The 20,337-nt window shown below is 35.4% G+C and overlaps 4 protein-coding genes across 7 annotated transcripts; 2 read left to right on the top strand and 2 right to left on the bottom strand.

Annotated features, from left to right (window-relative positions):
- Window positions 1-418: 418 nt before the first annotated feature.
- Window positions 419-13,371, top strand: LOC110663925 (10 kDa chaperonin 1, chloroplastic). 3 transcript variants are annotated; one of them, XM_021823416.2, is made up of 7 exons: window positions 422-605; window positions 716-774; window positions 912-962; window positions 12,384-12,449; window positions 12,536-12,583; window positions 12,765-12,794; window positions 13,107-13,371. In XM_021823416.2, the coding sequence occupies exons 1-7, from the start codon at window positions 521-523 to the stop codon at window positions 13,173-13,175; spliced, it is 408 nt and encodes a 135-aa protein (XP_021679108.2). In that variant the 5' UTR covers window positions 422-520; the 3' UTR covers window positions 13,176-13,371. The 3 variants fall into 3 exon arrangements, with proteins under 3 accessions (XP_058008243.1, XP_058008242.1, XP_021679108.2); XM_058152260.1 differs by lacking the exon at window positions 912-962 and having other exon boundaries at window positions 419-605; XM_058152259.1 differs by lacking the exon at window positions 12,765-12,794 and having other exon boundaries at window positions 419-605.
- Window positions 13,372-14,125: 754 nt separating this feature from the next.
- On the bottom strand, window positions 14,126-16,265 carry LOC110663963 (protein TRIGALACTOSYLDIACYLGLYCEROL 4, chloroplastic-like). The gene is given in 5 exon segments (XM_058154166.1): window positions 14,126-14,844; window positions 15,041-15,358; window positions 15,361-15,462; window positions 15,650-15,907; window positions 16,028-16,265. Coding segments are annotated over 5 exon segments (1,260 nt in total). The 3' UTR covers window positions 14,126-14,500.
- A 1,026-nt stretch (window positions 16,266-17,291) lies between these two features.
- On the top strand, window positions 17,292-18,098 carry LOC110663922 (putative invertase inhibitor). The gene has a single exon (XM_021823413.2). The coding sequence runs from the start codon at window positions 17,444-17,446 to the stop codon at window positions 17,978-17,980; it is 537 nt and encodes a 178-aa protein (XP_021679105.2). The 5' UTR covers window positions 17,292-17,443; the 3' UTR covers window positions 17,981-18,098.
- Window positions 18,099-19,058: 960 nt separating this feature from the next.
- LOC110663923 (acyl carrier protein 1, mitochondrial) lies at window positions 19,059-19,924 on the bottom strand. Of its 2 annotated transcripts, XM_021823414.2 has the most exons (3): window positions 19,781-19,924; window positions 19,561-19,665; window positions 19,059-19,362 (listed from the first exon to the last, which is right to left on the bottom strand). In XM_021823414.2, the coding sequence occupies exons 1-3, from the start codon at window positions 19,922-19,924 to the stop codon at window positions 19,186-19,188; spliced, it is 426 nt and encodes a 141-aa protein (XP_021679106.1). In that variant the 3' UTR covers window positions 19,059-19,185. The 2 variants fall into 2 exon arrangements, with proteins under 2 accessions (XP_021679106.1, XP_021679107.1); XM_021823415.2 differs by lacking the exon at window positions 19,561-19,665 and having other exon boundaries at window positions 19,724-19,924.
- Window positions 19,925-20,337: the final 413 nt, after the last annotated feature.

Genomic DNA, 20,337 nt, shown 5'->3' with positions numbered 1-20,337 from the left:
TTTCATAAAAATAAATCAATTCAAAAATTAATTCGGTTCGATTTAGTTTGATTTGACTATATAAATCACTATTCGGTTCGATTCGATTTAACTGATTTTTTTTCTCTTCAAAATCGAACTGAACCAAAATAATCAAAATTTTTACAATTTAAAATCGAACCGAACTGATTAAATTTTAAAATCAAATTAATTGAACTGAATTAACTCGATTCAATTTGATTTTTCAGTTTAAACTAAACTCTACTCAGCCCTAATCCCAGTAGGTTGACATCATTTGATTCCCTGCTTAGCACTGAACTTCCATTGGCCCAACTTCCACGAGAGTCCGTATAATATTAATTTTAGAAAAATAAATAAAAATTTTAAATAAATAAAAACAAAAGAAGCGCCTGGAACTTGCTTTGAAAAATATATGTTACGTGTCTTCGCAATACAAACGAGTCAAGAAGGGTTTAAGCTAGGATTCTTTTACTAAAAGCTCGTTTGTCTGCGCTGCTTCCTTGTTGCTAAAGCCCTATCCATGGCTTCTTCATTTGTTGCAGTATCAAAACCTTTCTTCTTTAGCAAAACTACTTCTCCTTCTCTCTCTCACCAGAGACTTGTAGGTTTGTTCCTTTTCCTTTATACTACTTTTCCCCTTCTTTAATTCGTGAATTTCCCCATTTTGTTTCCATTATATGTATTTATTCTGCCCAATTTCTTTCTGGGTCTCTAGGATTGAGGAAAAATTCTCTCAGAATCAATGCAATTGCAAAAAAATGGGAACCCACTAAGGTACTAATTTCTACGTAGAAATACAATACAATTTGCTCTTCTTTTTTCCACTTCGGATCTCCTGTTTTTATCCTTTTCCCTCTCTGTTATAGTGTCACAAGCTTTTTGTTGGTTATGCTTATTGGACTAAGTCGCAGGTTGTTCCCCAAGCGGATAGAGTCCTTATTCGTCTTGAAGAATTATCTGAGGTGTGCTTCACTGCGTCTGTTCTGTCAACATTTACAACACAAATCAAACTTTATCCGTGTTTATGTTTGTTGACCCCACAAGCTCAAAGGAGCATAGATTTTGATGATACCAAAACTCAACTAGAATCAAACTAACATTGTTTTAAGTGTTGTGTATCTCAAAGAAGAAGGACAAAAGGATTTTATGATGGATTGGTCCTTATGAAGAAAAGATGACATTCTAAGGATAACACAAGACGAAGCAAAAGAGATAAAAGAAGAAAGGTTACCTTCCATTGCATTGAAAATCAGATTTGAAGGTACATCTAGTATAGAAGTTAGTTTTATTTCTTAGGATTTCTTGTGAAAAGAATTGAGGAGTAAAAGTCAATGATGCTTATTTTTAATCCCTCAAAAGATTTTCTTTTTAAATATCACATCGCCTAAAAATGTTTGACTATGATTTGGTGTAAAGTTTTATAGTTTTGAAAGTTATGCGGAAAAGTTTTCTGGTATGCTAACTGGTTTGATTTTAGTATGCTAAGCGGTTTGTTATTTTCTCAAGCTACTATTTGTTTCAACTCGCACAACATCGCAGACAAAATAACGGCTATTTTCTTGAAATTCGTATACGTAACGTTCAAATGAGTTACAACGGTAAAAACGTTCCAAAGCTATAAATACACCTTCCTTTGGCCATTTTGCACTTAATGAAAGTCCTCTCTGTTCAAAATCTTTAAAGCTTTCATTCAAAGTGCTCAAAGTGATTTATTGCTCATCATTGGCTTATTTACTCAACTCTTCTTTATAGTTGCTGTTGTAATTGAGTGAGAGTGAGTTTTTCAACACATTATTATCATTTGTGAGAGGTCATTCAAGCACCTATTGAAGCTTGGTTGTGATAAGTGTTTGGGATAACACTTGGTAGAAGTGTGAAGCTACTTGTAAAAAGCTTTGTTGAGAAGATTTGTAAAGGGCTTTGTCTCTTGCCTTGAAAAGAGAAGAATAGTGGAGTGAAGACTCAAAGTGGGATCTTTGAGAGAGTGGATGTAGGCTAGTTAAAGCCGAACCACTATAAAAATTCCAGTGTTCATTTTCTCAACCCTTGCTCTTTACATTTTTGCAATTTAGCTTTATGAATGATATGCTTTTGCTGATATGAAAATTGGTATCATATGCTGTTGATCTTGCTGCTATCTGTGAAAAATAGTTTACTGCAAAATCCGATATCCGATATATTGTTTGTTTATCATTTGTCTTTGTCGGATAGGATATCCGCATATCGCTCTAGTTCTTTGTGATAAAACGTATTCGCATCGATATATTCTTGAATGCTTATATAGTCTGTTATATCAGTATACTGATTGCATAACCTTGAGTCAACTTGTCTATAGAGCTATATTGTTCATTTTTCACATTAGATAATTTAGTTGAACCTAGCTGCAATTTTCAAAGGTTTTGAGCAAGAACCGAAAATTGTTTTTAAAGTCCAATTCACCCCCCTCTTGGACATATTTTGGGACATCAATTTGGTATCAGAGCTTGTCTCTCTTGCTTGAGGATTAAACCCCTTAGAGTGATCCACACACATGGCTAGTTCATCTAGAAATTCTCACAGTATACCGCCTTTAGTGAAGGTTATTCCATCACTAGACCACCACTTTTTAATGGCACAAATTACTCCTTTTGGAAAACTATAATGAGAAACTTCATACAATCTGTTGACATTGATGCTTGGAGAATAGTTAAAGATGGTCCTTATATTCCTTATAAATGAAGGAACTGTACAAATTCGTAAAGTCAAGTTGAATTTGATGATAATGATTGGAAGAGAATTTCTACAAATGCTAAGGCTATTAATATTCTTCATTGTGCTCTTGATATTAATGAGTATAACCGTGTTTCGGGATGTCAAGCAAAAGAAATATGGGATAAACTAGAAGTCACATATGAAGGAACCGATGTGGTAAAAGAGTCAAAGGCAAACCTCCTCATCCGTGATTATGAATTATTTGAGATGAAATCTGTGAAACCATTCTTGAAATGAGTACCAGATTTACTGACCTTGTAAATCTACTTAAAGCTCTTGGAAAGAGATTCGAAGAACAAGAACTTGTAAAGAAAATTCTGAGGTCTCTTCCAAAAACGTGGGAAGCAAAAACTACTGTTATTCAAGACACCAAGGATTTGAAAATACACCTATGATGAGTCGATTGGTTCTCTCATTGCACATGAGATGATTTATAAGAAAGATGAGAATGAAGGTGATCAAAAGAAAAAGAAAGGGATAGCTTTCATATCCGAAAAAGTAGATGAGAAAAAGAAAAATGTTGCTCTTAAAGCTAATTCAAGTGATGATTCAAGTGCTTCAAGTGATGATGATGAAGATATGGCTATGATAGTCAAAAGATTCAAAAGAGCATTTAGAAAAGTGGAAGCAAATACAAGAAGTTCACAAAGAAATATGCTCCAAAGACTCCAAATCATTCAAGTGAAATAGTTTGTTATGAGTGTAACAAACAGGCCACATTAAGCCAAAATGTCCTACTTTGAAGAAGAAAAATAAGTTGAAAGGACAAAAGCAAAAAGGCAATGGCGAGCAACTTGGAGCGGTGATTCTTCATCAAATGATGAAACAAGTGACAAAGAGGCTGCAAATACTTGTATGATGGCAATTGAAGAAAAGGTGAAAGCTCACACATCGAAGATAGTGAAAATGAGGTAAATCTTGAACTTTCTAATGTTGATGAATTAGAACTTGCATTTGTGAAGACATATGATAAGTATAGAACTTTTAAAAAGAAATGCAAAATTTTAGTTCATGAAAATTGTGCTTTAAGATCAGAAAATATTTCATTGAGTATGGTTTCAAAGGAAAATGAATTTTATAAATCTCAAATGAAATTATTTAAGGAAGTTAATGATGAGCTTCAAAGATCAAAAGAAGTATGTGAACAACTTCTTGAGACAAATTCTTGAGGAAAAGTTGAATCTTTGACAAGAGATTTATCTAAATTTACAAAAGGAAAAGAAACACTTGATATACTTCTTGGGAATCAAAGATTTACAAATGAAAAATCTGGAATTGGATATGATGGATTTATGAAGTATGGAAAATACAAACAATTTTTTGTTAAAGCTACATCCTTTTCTCAACCGAGTATTACATGCTTTTATTGTAATCATAGAGGTCATATGATTAATGCTTGTCCTATTAGGAAAGGAACCTTTAAGGCAAAGAAAGTATGGGTGCCTAAAGGAACCCTACCTAATGTTACTAACATTCAAGGACCCAAAGTTGCTTGGGTACCTAAGAACTTAATCGATTTTAAGGAGTATGCTGGAAACAGAACATTGGTACATTGATAGTGGCTGCTCTAGGCACATGACAGGAAATAAAGGCAAGTTTTCCTCTCTTACCTTGAAAGAAGAAGGTTATGTGAAATTTGGTGATAAAAGCAAAGCTAAAATTGTTGGATGTGGAACTATTGGTAAAAATCCTTGCATTGAGAATGTTGCATTAGTTCAAGGATTAAAGTATAATCTTTTAAGTGTTAGTCAACTATGTGATAATGGTTTTAAAGTTGTTTTACTTCTACATTGTGAGATTCATGGAAATAATGTTATGTTTGCTGGTGTTAGAATAGATAATATTTACCTACTTGATTTAACAAGTCTTGAAGAAAATTGTGAAACATGCTTTATGACTTCACATGATAGTGCATGGTTATGGCATAGAAAATTAGGACATGCTAGCATGAGTACTCTTGCTAAACTCTCTAGAAAGAACCTTGTTAGAGGACTTCCAAAGCTAAGATTTGAAAAAGAATTTCAATGTAAAGCTTGTGCACTTGGTAAGCATACAAAATTATCTTTTAAATCAAAAAATGTTGTAACTACGTCTAGACCATTGGAATTGTTGCATCTTGATCTTTTTGGCCCAATCACACCTAGAAGTCTAGGAGGCAAGGCATATGCATTTGTAATTGTTGATGATTTTTCAAGATTCACATGGACTTTCTTTCTTGCTCATAAAGATGAAACCTTTGATATATTTGAAGCCTTTTGCAAAAGAACTCAAAATGAAAAAGGATATTGCATTACATCTTTGAGGAGTGATCATGGAAAAGAATTTGAGAATAATTTGTTTGAAAATTTCTGCTCTCAAAATGGTATTTATCATACATTTTCAGCTCCTAGAACTCCACAACAAAATGGAGTTGTTGAAAGGAAAAATAGATCTTTGCAAGAAATGGCAAGAACAATAATGAAAACAGCTTACCAAAATATTTGTGTCAGAAATACAAAGATGCTACATTTTGAACTGAGTTTCCATTCGAGCTATTTTAAAGAAAACTCCTTATGAACTTTGGAAAGGAAGAAAACCCAATATTGCATATTTTCATGTCTTTGGTTGCAAATGTTACATTTTGAATAACAAAGACAGCAATCTCAAGAAATTTGATGCTAAATCTTGTGAAGGAATATTTCTAGGGTATTCAACAAATAGCAAAGCATATAGGATTTTCAATAGAAAAACATTGACCATGGAAGAATCAATGCATATACTTTTTGATGATGCTAACACTTCCTTGCAAAGGAAAGATTCTTGTGATGATGAATTTGAGCAGATTCTAAATTCAAAAAAGTCGAATAATGATGAGCTTGAATCAAAAGAACAAATGGAGGATGATCAAAATGACAAAGAAAAAGAACTTCCTTGCTCCACAAATATTGAAATTCAAGAAGACTCCCAACCAAATGTGGAAGAACTACAAATTGAGGAACCTCAACATCAAGATATTCCACAAGAATGGAGGTACCATAGAAATCATTCCAAAGATGACATTATTGATAGTCCATCACAAAGAATGATGACAAGAGCTCAACTTAGAAGATACTTTGGTAATGTTGCTTTTGTTTCTCAATTTGAACCCAAAACATATGATGATGCTCAAAATGATGAAAATTGGCTTTTTGCTATGCAAGAGGAATTAAATCAATTTGAAAGAAACAAAGTTTGGACACTTGTTCCTAAACCTAAAAAGCACACTGTTATTGGAACTAAATGGGTATTTAGGAATAAGATGGATGAAAAAGGACATGTAGTTAGAAATAAAGCTAGACTAGTAGCTCAAGGATACAACCAAGAGGAAGGTATTGATTTTGATGAAACCTTTGCTCCGGTTGCTAGAATTGAAGCTATTAGAATGTTATGTGCATTTGCATGTTTTAAGAATTTCATGCTTTATCAAATGGACGTTAAAAGTGCATTTTTAAATGGATATATTGATGAAGAAGTTTATGTAGCTCAACCTCCTGGTTTTGAAGACCCTCACTTTCCAAATCATGTTTACAAGCTTACTAAAGCTCTCTATGGTTTAAAGCAAGCTCCTAGAGCATGGTATGAGAGACTTAGTAAATTCTTGCTTCAAAATGATTTTAAAAGAGGAAAAGTAGACACTACTCTCTTCATTAAGAAAATGGGAAAAGACATGCTTATTGTGCAAATTTATGTAGATGATATTATTTTTGGTGCTACTAACCATTCTCTTTGTAAGAAATTTTCCAACATGATGAAAAGTGAATTTGAAATGAGTATGATGGGTGAACTTACTTTCTTTCTTGGATTGCAAATTAAGCAAATGAAAGATGGAATTTTTATAAATCAGTCCAAGTATATAAAGGATATGCTAAAGAAGTTCAAAATGGAGGATATGAAGAGTGTTGGAACTCCCATGAGCTCAACAATTAAATTGGAGAAAGATGAAAAAGGTAAAGAGGTAGATAACAAATTTTATAGAGGTATGATTGGTTCTTTACTCTACTTGACAGCATCTAGACCAGATATTCATTTTAGTGTATGTTTATGTGCTAGATTTCATCATGTCCAAAAGAATCTCATTTTGTAGCGATTAAGAGAATTTTAAATACCTCATTGGCACTCACAATATTGGCTTGTGGTATCCAAAATGTGAATCATTTGATCTTATTGGTTATAGTGATTCAGATTTTCTGTAGTAGATTGATAAAAAAAGCACTTCTAGAACTTGTCAATTTTTAGGTCATGCATTAGTTTCATGGCACAGTAAAAAGCAAACTTCTGTTGCACTTTCTACTGCAGAAGCTGAATATATTGCAGCTGGAAGTTGTGTTGCACAAATTTTGTGGATGAAACAACAGCTTGAAGACTTTGAAATTAAATTTGATCACATTCCCATAAGATGTGACAATACTAGTGCTATAAACCTATCAAAAATCCTGCTTCAACACTCTAGAAGCAAGCATATTGAAATTAGACATCATTTCATTAGGGATCATGTTCAAAATGGTGATATTCAAATCGAATTTGTCCCTTCTGAAAAACAGCTTGCTGACATTTTCACAAAGCCACTTAGTGAGGAAACTTTTTGCAAAATAAGAAGAGAACTTGGTATGATTGATGCTTTTGATTAAATTTTGATGTATTCTCATGTTTCCATATGAAAATGAAGTAATATATGTTGATTTGCAGTGTTGAAAATGCATTCTGATATTTTTGGTGTAATTTGAAAAATTCTGGATTATATCAGATATGAACAGTAATCTGCAGAATTTGCTCTCAGTGGCATACTAATCCGGTTGCTAATTTTCTTGTTTGCTAAACGCTTTACCACTGCTCCTACTTTTTCGTTAGGGAATCAGTCTGATTGTTCTAAAATTATTTTTTTTTCTCACGAGCGCCTATTCTGCATGTTTAAAGCTCATTTTACTTAAATACCCCTCTACTTAAAGTATTGCATCATTATGTATTTAAGGGCAAAATGGACTTTTTAACACTTTGATTTACGCGGGATTCAATTTTTTTTCTGAACCATCAGTCTTCTCGCCGTCTCTCCTCTGCTACACGCTACCTATTCCCTGCAAAAACACACAGTTGTGTCTTTTCAAGTTTTAAAATTCAAAACTCTTCTTTCCGTCGCTTCGTTTCCCATAAACCCGAACGGCTTCGTTTTTCTTTTCACCTGCTAACCCGTTTCGGTCGCACCACTTCAAGCGTTCGTCTCCCTTCATCGTTCGTAAATACTTCCGAAAACCTTTGACAGTGAATCGATTAAATCGATTATTTACAGAAAGAAAATCCCCAAAGTTTTTCGTTTCCGTTAAATCTGCCGAAAGAAATCATTTGGCTTTGGTTATTTTTCCTTGTCGATTCACACTCTCTGTTCCAGTGTATTCAGGTATAAAGTTTAAACCCTTAACGAAATCGTGTTTCATATTCGTCTATGCCTGTGCGTTCTGCTTTCGTAATATGTTGATATTTTTTTTATTTGTTCTTGTCTGTTTGCTCTGCTTTTGTAATATGCTGATAATTTTTTTTTATTGCTCTCGGTCGTTTGTTCTGTTCTAGCGCTCTGTTGTTAATTTTTGGGCATTAACGTTTCGTAAAATATGATACATAATATTAACTCGACAGCTATGGATTTATAAGAACTCTAATTTTTTTTGCTGTCTGTTCTATTTTGTCATTGCGCTCTGTTGTGAAAAATGAATGTTGATATGCTTAAATTGATTATATATATAAATATATATATATATATATATTGGCTGCTCACATCACTTATTTTACAATCTCAGTTCTCTCTGTCATTTCGGGCTAATTTATTTCTAAGATTGGTTATGGCACGAGACAAAGGAAAAGGGAAAGCCAAAATCACCACATATTCATCCTCGACTCCGCCGGTGTCCTGCGTCACCACCTCCACAAAAGGGTGCTCCTACGGTAATTGGTAAGCCAAAAGAAACATCAAAGAAAAGAACCAGTGAGCCAGTCCCAGAAAAAGGATCTAAAAAGAAGAAGACTTCAAAAGCTCCAGTTGTACATATGGAGAGGGCTATTCATGAGCCAAGGTATATTCACTGGCCTGCTTTTGTTGAAATTTCCGTTCCTTTGCAATCTTTGTTTGAGTATCAAAAATGGGATAAATCAAGGAGTGTATGTGGACTTAGTGCAAGAATTCTATAAAAATTTAAGGGTTGATGATTCTGAAAAAGATGAGTCCTTTAAGGTGAGAATGAAAGGGACAATTTATGAAGTGACAGTAGCTAGATTAGCTAAAGCCCTAGGAATTCCAAATAGTGGAAACAAAATCTGCTCCCACAAAGATGTTTTTGCTGTTGGTGGGTTCAACAAAAGGGATTTTGAGGGTGAAGTGTTTAAAGGAGAAGTGAAGGATAAGACAAGCATTACTCATGCTCATCAACACATTAAAATTCTGCATAGTTTTATCATTTATGTGTTGAATCCTAGAACCGGCAGTCCCAATTATTTGAGTACCCTTGACCTCTGCATAATTTGGCATATAGTGAACCAAATTGAATTTAATCTTGCCTATTTTATGCTGAAACAAATCATGAAATGGAAGCCACCCTACAAGCTACCATATGCTCATCTTCTAAATGGTCTATTTAGAGACTTTGGGATACCTTTGGAATCTGAGAAACTTAGAACCAATATGATTCCAATCACTAGCTTGCAAAAAGATGATGATGGTAGAAAGCTTAGATTTGAGCAAGGTGCTAGCTCCAAAGATAGTGCAAGTGGTACTTTCAATGTTGAAGGTATTTTGGAGGAAGTAAACAATTTGAGAGAATTTGTTGAGATGGAACTTGGAGAGCTACAAAAATTTAGAAGTTTTCAAACTATTCTTATGAATGCTCTAGACTCCAAAGTTGATGGATCTTTGATGTTGATGTACAAGATTGTTGAAGAGTTGTTTAAAATCAAAGTCAATTTGGGTATCTCAACAACTGAGTCTTGAGAAACAATTATGGTTGCTACTGGTTCTGTTCCTCTAGCCGAGAAAGTGAAAGAAAAGGAGAAAGAGAAAGAAATGAAGAAGTAGAAGAAAAGAGGAAGAGGAAGAAGAAATGAAGAAGAGGAAGAGAAAGAAACTGAAGAAGAAGAAGAGAAAGAGGAAGAAAAGGAAGAAGAGGAAGAAGCTGAAGCAGAAAAGGATGAAGATGAATCTGATGATAAGAATGGTAATGGAGGAAGCAAAGATGGTAGTGGGAAAGATATGAGTGACTCAGTCGAGACAGCAAAAGGAAAGGGCAAACTCAACAAGAACAAAGACGCAAAGAGGAAGTAAACCCGGCAAAAAGACTAAAGCGGCAAAAGAGTTAGCGGTGGGCCTATTGTTCCTTTGACAAATTGGTGCTGCAATTCTTCAAACTTTGAGTGACAAACCTGTCAAGCCCAAAAAGCTGAAAATGGGTGCTCCAAAACCAATCAGGAGAAGTTCCAGGCTGAAAGGATAAACTGAACTTTGATTACATTTTATCTAACAGTCTGTCTGTTAGTTTACTACTTAGTTTGCTACTTTTAGTTTCTCTGAACTTTAAACTAGTATGCTATATCAGTTACTGTTTTAATTGTTTATTCACTGCACTTAGACTGAATTTTGACATGCATGATTTCTCCCATATTCTTTTGATGCTGACAAAAAGGGGGAGAAAAGTAATGAATGGTAATCTTGATACTTGATATAGTTTGTGATTACTTGTGGATAACATAGTTTGTGCATATGGTTGATATAGTTTTATGGTTGTGTATATTGTTGATATCACTTGTGAATGGTATACAGTTTGTGATTAGTGTGCATACTTGTGTATAATTAGTTAGTATCTTTAGTCACACTTGACTCCTTGAGAAAATGCTTATGGATGTTTTATTGAAATTATTAAGGGGGAGTTATTTGTGATTAATTGTTGATATAAGCACATACATAGGGGGAGTTATTCTCACATACACATTCATACACATACTCACACTTATTTACATTTACTTGGTGATTCAATTGAGTTTTGTCATCATCAAAAAGGGGGAGATTGTTGACCCCACAAGCTCAAAGGAGCATAGATTTTGATGATACCAAAACTCAACTAGAATCAAACTAACATTGTTTTAAGTGTTGTGTATCTCAAAGAAGAAGGACAAAAGGATTTTATGATGGATTGGTCCTTATGAAGAAAAGATGACATTCTAAGGATAACACAAGACGAAGCAAAAGAGATAAAAGAAGAAAAGGTTACCTTCCAAGACTGCATTGAAAATCAGATTTGAAGGTACATCTAGTATAGAAGTTAGTTTTATTTCTTAGGATTTCTTGTGAAAAGAATTGAGAAGTAAAAGTCAATGATGCTTATTTTTAATCCCTCAAAAGATTTTCTTTTTAAATATCATTACTGGCCTAAAAAATGTTTGACTATGATTTGGTGTAAAGTTTTATAGTTTTGAAAGTTATGCAGAAAAGTTTTCCTGGTATGCTAACTGGTTTGCTACTATTTTAGTATGCTAACTGGTTTGCTATTTTCTCAAGTACGCTAACTGTTTCAACTCTGCACAACATCGCAGAAAACGACAAAATAACGGCTATTTTCTTGAAATTAACGTTCAAATGAGTTGGTAAAAACGTTCCAAAGCTATAAATACACCTTCCTTTGGCCATTTTGCACTTAATGAAAGTCCCTCTACTGTTCAAAATCTTTAAAGCTTTCATTCAAAGTGCTCAAAGTGATTTATTGCTCATCATTGGCTTATTTACTCAACTCTTCTTTATAGTTCGTTGTAATTGAGTGAGAGTGAGTTTTTCAACACATTATTATCATTTGTGAGAGGTCATTCAAGCACCTATTGAAGCTTGGTTGTGATAAGTGTTTGGGATAACACTTGGTAGAAGTGTGAAGCTACTTGTAAAAAGCTTTGTTGAGAAGATTTGTAAAGGGCTTTGTCTCTTGCCTTGAAAAGAGAAGAATAGTGGAGTGAAGACTCAAAGTGGGATCTTTGAGAGAGTGGATGTAGGCTAGTTAAAGCCGAACCACTATAAAAATTCCAGTGTTCATTTTCTCAACCCTTGCTCTTTACATTTTTGCAATTTAGCTTTATGAATGATATGCTTTTGCTGATATGAAAATTGGTATCATATCTCGTTGATCTTGCTATCTGTGAAAAATAGTTTCTCGCAAAATCTGCGATATCCGATATATTCTGTTGGTTATCTCTTTGTCGGATAGGATATCCGTATCGCTCTAGTTCTTTGTGATAAAAACGTATTATCGATATATTTACTGAATGCTTATATAGTCTGTTATATCAGTATACTGATTGCATACAGCTTAACCTTGAGTCAACTTGTCAATAGAGCTATATTGTTCATTTTTCACATTAGATAATTTAGTTGAACCTAGCTGCAATTTTCAAAGGTTTTGAGCAAGAACCGAAAATTGTTTTTAAAGTCCAATTCACCCCCCTCTTGGACATATTTTGGGACATCAATGTTGGACTTGACTCTTTATGCTATTTAGTTGCTTGTTAATGGGATAGATTTTGTTCGTTTCATATTTACTAGTTTTATTCATAAAATCTTCTTACTATGAGTTGTTGTGCACTTTGTGCTGCAGAAATCAACTGGTGGAGTTTTGTTGCCTAAATCAGCTGTGAAATTTGAGAGGTACCTAATGGGAGAGGTAAGTAGCATTTCAGTTCTTGTCTTCACAAAGAGAGTGAATTTTTTCTTTCTTATTGTGACATAAACAATGAATTTATTTTGTAGGTACTATCTGTTGGTAACGAGGTTGGGGAAGTGGAAGCTGGAAAGAAGGTTAGTAATCATTCCTAAATTTTGTAAAAAGATTTGAATCATCTTGTTGTTCTAAATTTGTAATGGTTTAAATAGTGCTACCGATTTTTTGTTCTCTGGGATCTTATATTTCTACACTCGACATTTAACCTTATAAATCTCAGTCATTTACATGGGTCAACTGTCCCTGCCTCCTTTGCAGGTTCTTTTCTCAGACATAAATGCCTATGAGGTAAGCATTGTTACAAGTGTTGGAAATTTCCATATGTAATAACTATCTTTATATTATCCAGTTCCCTTCCAATATGCTTCTTATATGCCTGTGCTGTGGCCTTAACTGCGGACTCTGGGCATTAACCAAAGTAGATTTCTGTTTCCTCCCTAATATTACTGTCTAACCTTATGTACGCCAATCTTTGCCTTTTGCAGGCAGTGACAAATCTTTGCTTACCTTTTAAACATGTTATATATTTTCCATTATCGATACATTTGTTGTGTTGATTGCTTCTGCATATATTCATCAAGCTTTTTGGGAATTGTTCAGGTTGATTTGGGAACGGATGCTAGTCACTGCTTTTGCAAAGCTGGTGATTTATTGGCTGTGGTTGAGTGAATTTCAGCAATTGGACAAGATTTCTAAAGAAAATGTTCTTTAGGGTTTTAGTGGGGCGTTGTTGCCACAATTGCATTAAGCTATGAGGGACTGTAAACTCTGTATTTCAAAAGACGGGTACAGCAATCAGTTATAAATGTGCAAAAATGAGGGTTTTTACTCATAATGACAAATAATGTTTTGCATTGTTAGCTGACATTGTGGACTTGATTTTTTTCCGAGTATTTCACTATTTCTCAATGAACTTGAACCCCTTTGGGAATTCGATGGTGATAGGCACCCTATTGTAACCTGCAAGTTTTATGCAGGTAAGAGGTGAGCCGATAATTCATGGTTTTGTTTTTCCTAGGATAACTTTAACGGCCATAATTTGAATTACCTTTGTTTGACGAACCAAACTTCTATTGTTCCCTTGGGACCGACCTTCGTTGGAACAATACCTTTCCTAGAATTCACTTGTATGACCTACGCTTGTATTAACTACTGGTGTTACAATAAAAGTCGTCTTTTGATTCCCATTTGAATGAAAGATCGCCTGTATTTTATGTCAAGCGATATGAATCCAATTTGATTGGTTCAATTTGTATTTCTAAGCCAATGTCTTCCCTATTTTTGATTTTTCATTTTCATAATTTAGTAATCGGCTGTTCGGGTCGAAAGCAAAAGACTTGTAAGTTGATTGGTTGAACGCACAAAAAGATAGGGATCAACAATATAACCATTCAAGCCCAAAATCCTTCAGAATCAGAAACAGAAAGATGAAAGAAAATGGTATTCCCGGCAGAAGAAGCATATGCTTTTTCTAACAAGTGAGGTTCAAAACCCAAATAAGCGCAACTTAATCATTTGTTCTTTCATTTTTGTAGAATACCAAGAAACAACCTTGCCAGACCGTAGGAGTCTCAGCGAGTAACTCAAAAGTGTAAATGAGATCCTCTGCATGTGGGCCTAGTTGACCTGATGCAGAATCAAGCGAAAATCTTGAATCAACTCGGAAGACAATTGGCCCAGCAACCTACAAAATTATGTGTTATGTATGGAGATAAACTCAGTATTCCATTTCAAGCAACTCTTTGCAGTTCCTGAGATGATTTTAGTGGTTTAATACCACACTTATTTCTATCTTCCGTGTTGGTTAAGGTTAACCTTGCATTTCTCATCTTAAATTCTCAGCCAAACCCTCATCTTCAATGATTCTAATCAATCAAGCTAAAAATGATTACCTAGATTGCTAATTTATCCTAGATAGTAATTTATCTGCAAAACAAATTGTCATTAATCAAGCAAGTTGCAAATGATTCATCCACAAATATTTTTTAGCTTTTTTATGCATTAAAGACTGGAAAGAAAAGAAAGACTTTAAGTGCCTGCTGTTGAATAATCAAATTCAGCGTGGGAGATGACAATCCATTGTCCGCAACACTAACCGAAGACCTGAAAATATTGAAAGCCCTTTTGGTAACAGCAAAAGCTGAATAGATATCCAGGCGGGCATCCACCCTAGTTAGATCACCATATCGCTTTGTAAACTTCCCATGTTGGAAAGTACAGCAAACTGAGCCAAACAAATCAGCACTGGATGGACCTCTGTTCCTTGTACTGGTTGAGATGTCCCCATCTGCAGATGCTGAGTTCCCCCTGCCCCCAAAACATGCAGCACAGGAGCCACCTAACACATATATTTACAAGTGATAAATAGCTAGCAACAAATAAAACAAAAATGGTAGTGTGAACAGTAACTAATGTGTCAATATAAGCATATTTATGTCAACAGGTTCAATGATTAGATGGTCAAATAGGGCTTCCATGTAGCTACCAGAAGAAAGACTATTATATGGTTATAAAAGAAAGTATAGCAACATTACCAATACTTCCAGATATTGCTGCATGGGGTTCACTTAGACGCGCATCATTTGAGGGACCTAAAATCCAACCCTTATCTGCTTTTACCATGACGTCCTTCTTAGTCTGTTTCTTCCTCCAAAGATCCTTTCTATTCTCGTAAGAAAAGGAAACCTTTCCACATAATCCAGGCATCAAAGCAAGCGGTGGCTGATCATTTACAGCATTAATAGCCTTTGGATGACCATTGCTTTTGTGTATCCCAAAACGGTACCGGAAGCCAGATTCAGAGACAAGTGAAGACAAATCTAAGGATATTGACTCAGGAATATCCCAATATGATCAATAAACAGCTCAGGTCATGCAGCCTCCAAAGTGATATCATGCAAAGGAAGCTGCAAAATAACACGTTGTTGAAGACCATAGTCATCACCACAAAGTGAAACTTAGAAGAAGGAAAAAGGTAAAAGTATCATTAACCACTATAAACTTACAATTTGTTTGATCATTCACTAAAAACCTAATAGCGGTAACCCTTTCCACATGGGCTCAACAGCCATGTCATATTTGTGTAATCAATAGTGTTTTTTTTTTTTTTTTTTTTTTTTTTAAGACAACACCCTAAATTTAACCAAAGGCATAGCTCTTTAACAAAAACAACACATTAACATATTTAAGGTGAGATTGTGATGGAGTGCACAGCTGATAGCAAGAAGCAAGCAACAAAACAATCTGTAAAGCAGAGCATCCTACACAAAGTTGTCCTGGTACACTTGGGGATTTGACATTGCGGGCTTTGAGAAGGATAATATGCACGCAGCCTTCTATTGCATTGGAAAGAGGCAAACCAGAGTATCCAGCTAATATATAGAGAAGAAAACCCTCGGTATCTGGGACAGGGAGTGCAACAAGTATTGAAGATGTGAAAGAAACAAATCAAAAGATGACTGAAATCAAAAAGCAGGCCTGTTGCAAGAGCATCATTTTGTGGCGAGGTCTCTTCTTCTCACCATGTCGCTCAGTGGCGAGGTCCTTGTTAGAAGTGGGAGAGTGAGAGGGAATGATACCGAGGGGGAAGCCATTTCCTAACAGGGAGAGCTGTTGAATCCTAAGGGCTCGGCTAGCTCGGGTGGCATCCAAGGGGAATGGGTCACCGGGCATGGAGCCAGCACTCCCTTCTAGGGTTCTTGGAGAAGAAATGGGCTGATCCCAGAATGCTGAGTCCATAGCCGTCCTGAGGTTTGCCATGTGCGAATGCGAAAGCGGAGTTTGGTTGGTGGGTTTCCTTATCCCAGTGCTAGCGTTGCTTAGATTTTGAAAAACGAAAATGGTGAGGGACGACCGAGGAGGCATTCAATTCATGGTCATGGTTTTGGACTATTGGTGTCCTTCCAGCCCATTATTTTCCATCCAGCCCATCATCCCTACCCAATCTATTGCTCTTTCCCCTTGATTGAATTTTTTTAAAATAATAATTTAGTTGAGATAAGCAGACTAACTAACTAAATTTGAAAGAGTCGCTCTTCATCTAATAATTCGGTGATCCATTCTCCTTTTAATATATAAGATATTTTATGAAGCAGTGATTATTCTATGTAGAAATATGACATAGAATGGTAAATCAACGAAAATTTTATATATATAATTATTATTTTTTTAAAAGAAAATTAGATGGTGATTCCAATGTTTTAAAATCTACTCATATATATGTTTATATATATATCATTGATTTGCTATTTTATATAAGTTATATAAAATTATTGATATATAATATAATTTTTTTAATATAAAAGGTTAAGAAATTAAAATTTATTAATTTAATAATTTAGTGATTTATTATTTCATTCTATTTCTAACATATTAACTTGAAAATTAATGTCTTAAATCTTGAAAAAAAGAAAAAACTGAAAGCATCGGCTATAAAGAATGTGTGTGGCAAAGGGATAGAAAACAGTGATTGCCTTGTAAGCAAAGAAGTCCAACAATGACGTGACGATTTTCTCATAAGCCTCAACTCAAGCAAACGCCAAGGCACTCTCAACTTTCAAACCAAGTTTAAGTGGGAGAAGACTCTGTTTCATTTATTAATGCAAGTAACTATATAATTAACGAAAAAAGGAAACTATAAAAGACCAACATGTTATTAGTTTAATTGTTAATGTTGGTCCTTTCTCATATATAATTGTCAAGATTTTTGTTCATCAAGCTATACTTGTCATACAGGTTGATCATCAAGACCACTCATTTTCTATCTACAACAATAATAATAAATAAATAAAAATAAAAAAACTAAACTATTAAGTCACGAATTCTCCAACATTTCCTTCTCTCTTATCATATTCACATCTGCCTATAAACAAGGCATTCCACCCACATTGCAAATTAAATTACTCTCTTCAAGAAAGATCACAACAGAAGAAAACAATATGAAACTTAGCTTCTCTTACCTTTCCCTCCTACTTTTCTTCATTGCCTTCCACTCCATAACTGCAGCCAATCTCATCATCCAAGAAACTTGCAGGAAATGTGCCCATATTGATCCTAACATTCACTACAACTTCTGTGTAGCTTCCCTTCAAGCGTCTCCCGATGCCCACTGCGCTAATCTTCGCCAACTTGGCATCATCTCCCTCAAGATAACTAGCCTCAACGTGACCGACACCGGGCACTATATTAAGGACCTCTTGAAGAGCAAAAGACTGGATCCCAAACTCAGGGCTTGCTTAAATGATTGCCTCGATCTTTATTCAGATGCCATCCCCGCTCTGAAACAAGCCATCAAAGACTATAATTCTAACCGTTATGAAGAAGCCAATATTGTAGTGAGTTCAGTTACCGATGCCTCCACGACCTGTGAAGATGGATTCAAAGAAATAGGCATAGTTTCACCATTAACAGGAAGGAATAACAATACGTTCGAGTTGTCTGCTATAGCGCTTTCGATCATCAATATGCTCCATTAATTTCCTATTCTTCCCATCATTTGTCCTGTTTGGTTTTTTCTAGGTTAATGGTTATACGTCAGTTTCTATAAACTTGGTTAGGTTCATCAATTATGAAGTAAATTTGTCTTCTTGTTCATTACAGACTTACTCCTTTTTTTACACGACAATAGGGTAGAAGCATTATAAAATAGCCATTTTGTGTTTTGAAGCAAAATCTGATCAGAGAGTAACTTCCAACTTAATCTTGTCTAATTCTTTAGATTTAGCAGAAAAATTTTGAAAATTTGCATTCTACATCATGAAAAAGTCATTCAAATCACAGAAAAGGGTGGAGAAAGCGGCAAAAATGACATTTAACAATTGTATTAAGATTGATCATAGTTGAGAGGGCATAGCAAGAGCAAAACCAGAATAAATAGAGACGTATGGTTGGCACGTGATACGACCATCTGTGAGCATATAAGAAAAGTAATACATTTGGATAAATTCCACTCCACGAAATGGACGTTCTCTGATCTTATTCCTATACAAGCTGAGGACGGGGAAAAAAACCCTATCGTTGCAGCAAAAAAGAAATTTGCTAAAGTGACTGCCACCACAACAGAGTCCACAAGTCCGTGATAAAATAGTAGAAAGGTTAACCAAATCACACATATTGCCATTTAAGTTCAAGGCTATAATCATGTTCTAGAGCACTAAAATTTGGGATGAGGCCAGTGAAAGAAACTGTGCATCAGGTTTTGTTTAGTGCAAATGATGAAAAAAAAAAAAAAATAGAAAGTAAACAGTCGGGGGAGGACCATAACAAGGTCATGCAGTTTAACGAATAAATCTTTCTCCCAGACCCTAGGCTAATTGTTTTTGAAAAGACATGGTCTCTTGGTCATTGCCATGGTTACAGCACAGAATTGCTCTTTGACTGTATAACCATATGGCTAAGGCACGCCCCAAGTCTGCAATCAAACCAATCCACACAAGGAAGAAGGCGAGAGAATTTGAGCATTCTAACGTCGATAAGAATGGCATGCAATTATGGGAGTTCCAAAGTAAAACTAAAAACAAAATGAAATCATGTCTAGTTCTGTTGCCGCTACTCTGACCAAACAGATTCACATTATTTTCCAACCCATTACCAGGATCAAATCCATACCAGACACCAAACAAGAACAAACAAGAAGATCACAGCTTTCCTCAAAATTCAAGGCAAGAATCCCATGCCTAAATCAAGCAGCCATCGGATGGTTATAAACATACTCAATAGCAAGATTACAGGAGTCAATCTTAACTGCTTCCTTGTCTGGAATTTCCAGCTTGAACTCCTCTTCTATAGCCATTATAATCTCTACGTTGTCCAAGCTATCCAAACCCAGATCTTTCTGGAAATGTACATCTGGAGTCACCTGCAAATAATTGTTGGATAAATTTTAGTTAGTAAACCATTTGCTGAACACTCGAAATTAAGATGCCAATTTTCACAGTTAACAATGGCATCAATGAGCATAGTGCAAGGCCAAAATTTAGCATAACTGTTAAGTTTCCAGTCTGCTGTAATCGGCTTCCTTTAAGTAAAATAACAAAAACCTAATCAAATCAAATACCCGATCAATTGAAGGCCCCAAATAGTATTTGATGAATTGATACAAAAAAAAAAAATCTCGAAATTGAGCTTGCACTTGTGTTGCCACATTTGAAGGGAATGGAATCTGCATTGGAGAATTAAAAGTAAAAGAAGTGAAAGGGAAGAGCAATAATTGCACATACCCTAGGTGGATTGACTTTAGGGAAGCTCCTAACAACATCAAGGACTCTGTCAATGACCTGTTCCTTTGTGAGATGATGATCATGCGACGACATTAACCGGATAGAACTAGAGAAGCTCCATGGCTGAGATTTGAATCCGGCTAGGGCCAGCGTTTCTACGGGTACCCGGAAATGGTGACGGAGGGCTGCTCTCATTGCCATATCTACCTTCCTCTTCTCAATTTGGTTGATTTGGGCAGTCGCAGTAATAAACACCCAACTAGACCTGATAACCGGCCGGTACCCGCGGCCTTGGCTTGAGCCGGGTTTAGACAAGGGTCAGGTGGTCTGGCGTGAGATTGGCTGGCAACTGACGAGTCACGGACTATACACTTGCCACTTTCATCCTGTTGTCAGTTCAATAAACGACTCGTCGTGAAAGTCAGTGGATGGGTTGGGTCCAACCCAACACACGACCAAAGGACAAAGGTAAGAAGCTGTTCAAAATCTCATTTCTCTCGCACAAGGTCAGCTTACGTAAAGCCGTCAACACCTCTTCCTCTCCAAAAAAATAAGTACACATCCGAATATCGGAGGGGATACTCCGATTTGGCGATCTCGATTCTCCGCGATCT

Source organism: Hevea brasiliensis, chromosome 9 (assembly GCF_030052815.1).
Source record: "Hevea brasiliensis isolate MT/VB/25A 57/8 chromosome 9, ASM3005281v1, whole genome shotgun sequence".
NCBI classification, from domain to species: Eukaryota; Viridiplantae; Streptophyta; class Magnoliopsida; order Malpighiales; family Euphorbiaceae; genus Hevea; species Hevea brasiliensis.
This window is presented reverse-complemented; position numbering and strand designations above follow the sequence as displayed.